Below are 2524 nucleotides of genomic sequence, written 5' to 3' on the forward strand. Positions count from 1 at the left end.
CGTGACATTAGATTAGACATTAATAATAAAGATATCATTCAGATCCATTTTAAATATTGATGCATACTTACCTATTGAAAAAAAATAATAATATCAATAACATATTACATATTACGTTATAAATGGAAAATATTTTAAATCAAACCTCGCAAGATCACTGACAACAATTTTGAGAGATCGTGCTCCATCTAATTTCACTTAGTTTCAATTCGAACAATTTCAACTAAATAATTCTGATCGAATTTCCCCTGTTCCTCCACGATGGGAATCACGTATAATGGTATCTTCTGTATCCTCGTTAATTTCAGATTCTCGAAACAGTCAGGTGAACGGTTACACGCCTAGACTCGGCCGGGGGAACGATGCTGATCGAATTCTCTGCAAATGATCATCACCGAGGATCTTCAGGTTTCGCTTCAATGGAAATTCATGCGACTTGGCCTAATCTATCTCTTTATCCGATAACCAATTATTCACTACTACAATGGAGGAGGAAACTTTGTTTAAACGAGTGTATAATAAAAGGATGGATCGATTTTTTTTCGTGAAATTCAGCAAGCATCGTTTGTAGAAAATTTATCGAAGTTTCCACAGTGTACACGGTCCGTAGAATTTTCACTGACATGAGTAATAAAGCTGGTGAAATGGCTATGTTTCTTTTCGAACACGAACTTTTTCCCCTTTGGATAAAATCCATCCTGTTCCTGCGAATTTTTCTTTTCCTTCTTCTCCCCGCGTTGATTTCGACTTTTCTTTTCTCTTTCTCTTCGTATTTCCTTTGAAATAAAAAATATATTGTTATTGATGACATTAGTGGTTGTAAGAGATTGTGATAAATTGTAAAGTTTCCTTTTCTTGTTAAGCTTATTTAATTTTTTCTTGAATTTTATTGAAGCTGATTTCCTTTGTTGGAAAAGTAAAAAAATTGGTTGATAATTTGAAGTTGCTATGATATTTATATATCGTTTTATTTATTTTCTGAATATCGATTATGATAGAATTCTTTTGATTAAGAAATATTATATTAAAAGAAAAAAAATAACCAACAACAAGTGTTTCTCAATGAAATAAATTTAAAGTTAACACGAAATAAGTCATATAAAATATTTGTTCTATAAGAATAAATTATTTTCATTATATCGTTACTTGATCTAATATTTTTTCAAAAATTTTGAAATTAAGATCCTTTGACTGTTCCTTAATTTGTGTGAATTAAAATCTTAGAAATCTTTTTCTTTCGAAAGATTTAAAATTAAAATCATTCCCTTTATATATATAAAGAAAAATTTAAGTATTATAAAATATTTTTGAAACACAATTTTTCCCAGAAATGATTATAATAAATGCAAGTTAGAGGAATTCATTCTTCTACTGATGGTCAAGATTCACGTTCCAAGATTAATCGTAAAATACGAGAATTTCCCTTCTCTTCTTCCCTTTCTTTTTACAACAGAAGAATTTTTCTCCTCAAAAGAAGAAATTTTTCTCTTTCTTCAAACAGTCACAAACTCATATCCTCCCTTTCGTAGTTTATTGAATTATTCGTTTGAAAATGGAATACACGAACATTCCTCTTTTGATCATCGCAATAAACGAATCGTGTATTCCGTATTATCAAATAAAATTAAGGAAAAAGAGGATATTTCGTATCGGCGTTAATCGACCGATTAAATTATAGAAAGATAGCCAAGTTGGCCAAGTTTCAAGCTTCTCCCCTCTGATTGTAATGAAGTTCGTTTAATTCTTGTGATCAACTTGCGAATACTACCTTATGAAATCAAATCAGTGTACTTTTATTCTTTTTCTTTGTCCTTTTCTTTTTTTTTTAACGCTGTTTAAATACAATCGATGCATATAACAGAAATATTAAAAAATTTGAACAGTACGAGATGTGTGTTCAACGAGTGACTTTTGTCACAAATTATTTATTTTCAAGATAAGAATTCATATAATACAACGAAATTCATGAAAATTCCTTTAACTTTTTATGTATTCATAATGGTTCCAAAATTGTCCAATATTTTAAAAAAAATTTTATATATAATCATAAAATTGTGTTTCATAAAATTTACGTCCATTGACGAGTCATAGTCAACAGTTAAGGTGTTAAAACAAATTTTTCGTGTTTTTTTCAATTTACAAAGATAATTTTTATAAATTTATTTAAAAATTGCCTTCAGCACAATCGTATGGTTGTTAATTCAAATTCAAAAATCCACTATCTATAATATCGTTTCTATTCGTTTGATCGATCATTGACTTCTTTCACTTCTCACGTGAAATATATAAACGTTTCGAGATACAAAAGAAAGTAATTGCGAAATTTTTCGAAATTGACAAAAGTCTCTGAATTTTTGGAATACATCCTTTGTATATTCAAGATTGCCTTCAGCACAATCATGCGATTGTTAATTCAAATTCAAAAATTCACTGTCTATAATATCTTTCTATTCGTCTGATTGATCATTGACTTCTTTCACTTCTCACGTGAAACATATAAACGTTTCGAGATACAAAAGAAAAT

The 2524-nt window shown here is 29.0% G+C and overlaps 1 protein-coding gene across 2 annotated transcripts in view; it reads left to right on the forward strand.

Annotated features, from left to right (window-relative positions):
* Positions 1–651, forward strand: part of LOC102673615 (CAPA peptides-like) — an 8376-nt gene extending 7725 nt beyond the window's left edge. For both annotated transcript variants that reach the window (XM_006620081.2, XM_031512584.1), the window contains one exon: positions 309–651. In XM_006620081.2, the coding sequence (XP_006620144.1) occupies positions 309–388 (80 nt within the window). In that variant the 3' untranslated portion in view covers positions 389–651. The remainder of the gene's footprint in view (positions 1–308) is intronic.
* Positions 652–2524: the final 1873 nt, after the last annotated feature.

This window comes from Apis dorsata, unplaced genomic scaffold (genome assembly GCF_000469605.1).
Source record: "Apis dorsata unplaced genomic scaffold, Apis dorsata 1.3 scaffold_473, whole genome shotgun sequence".
Classification (NCBI taxonomy): Eukaryota; Metazoa; Arthropoda; class Insecta; order Hymenoptera; family Apidae; genus Apis; species Apis dorsata.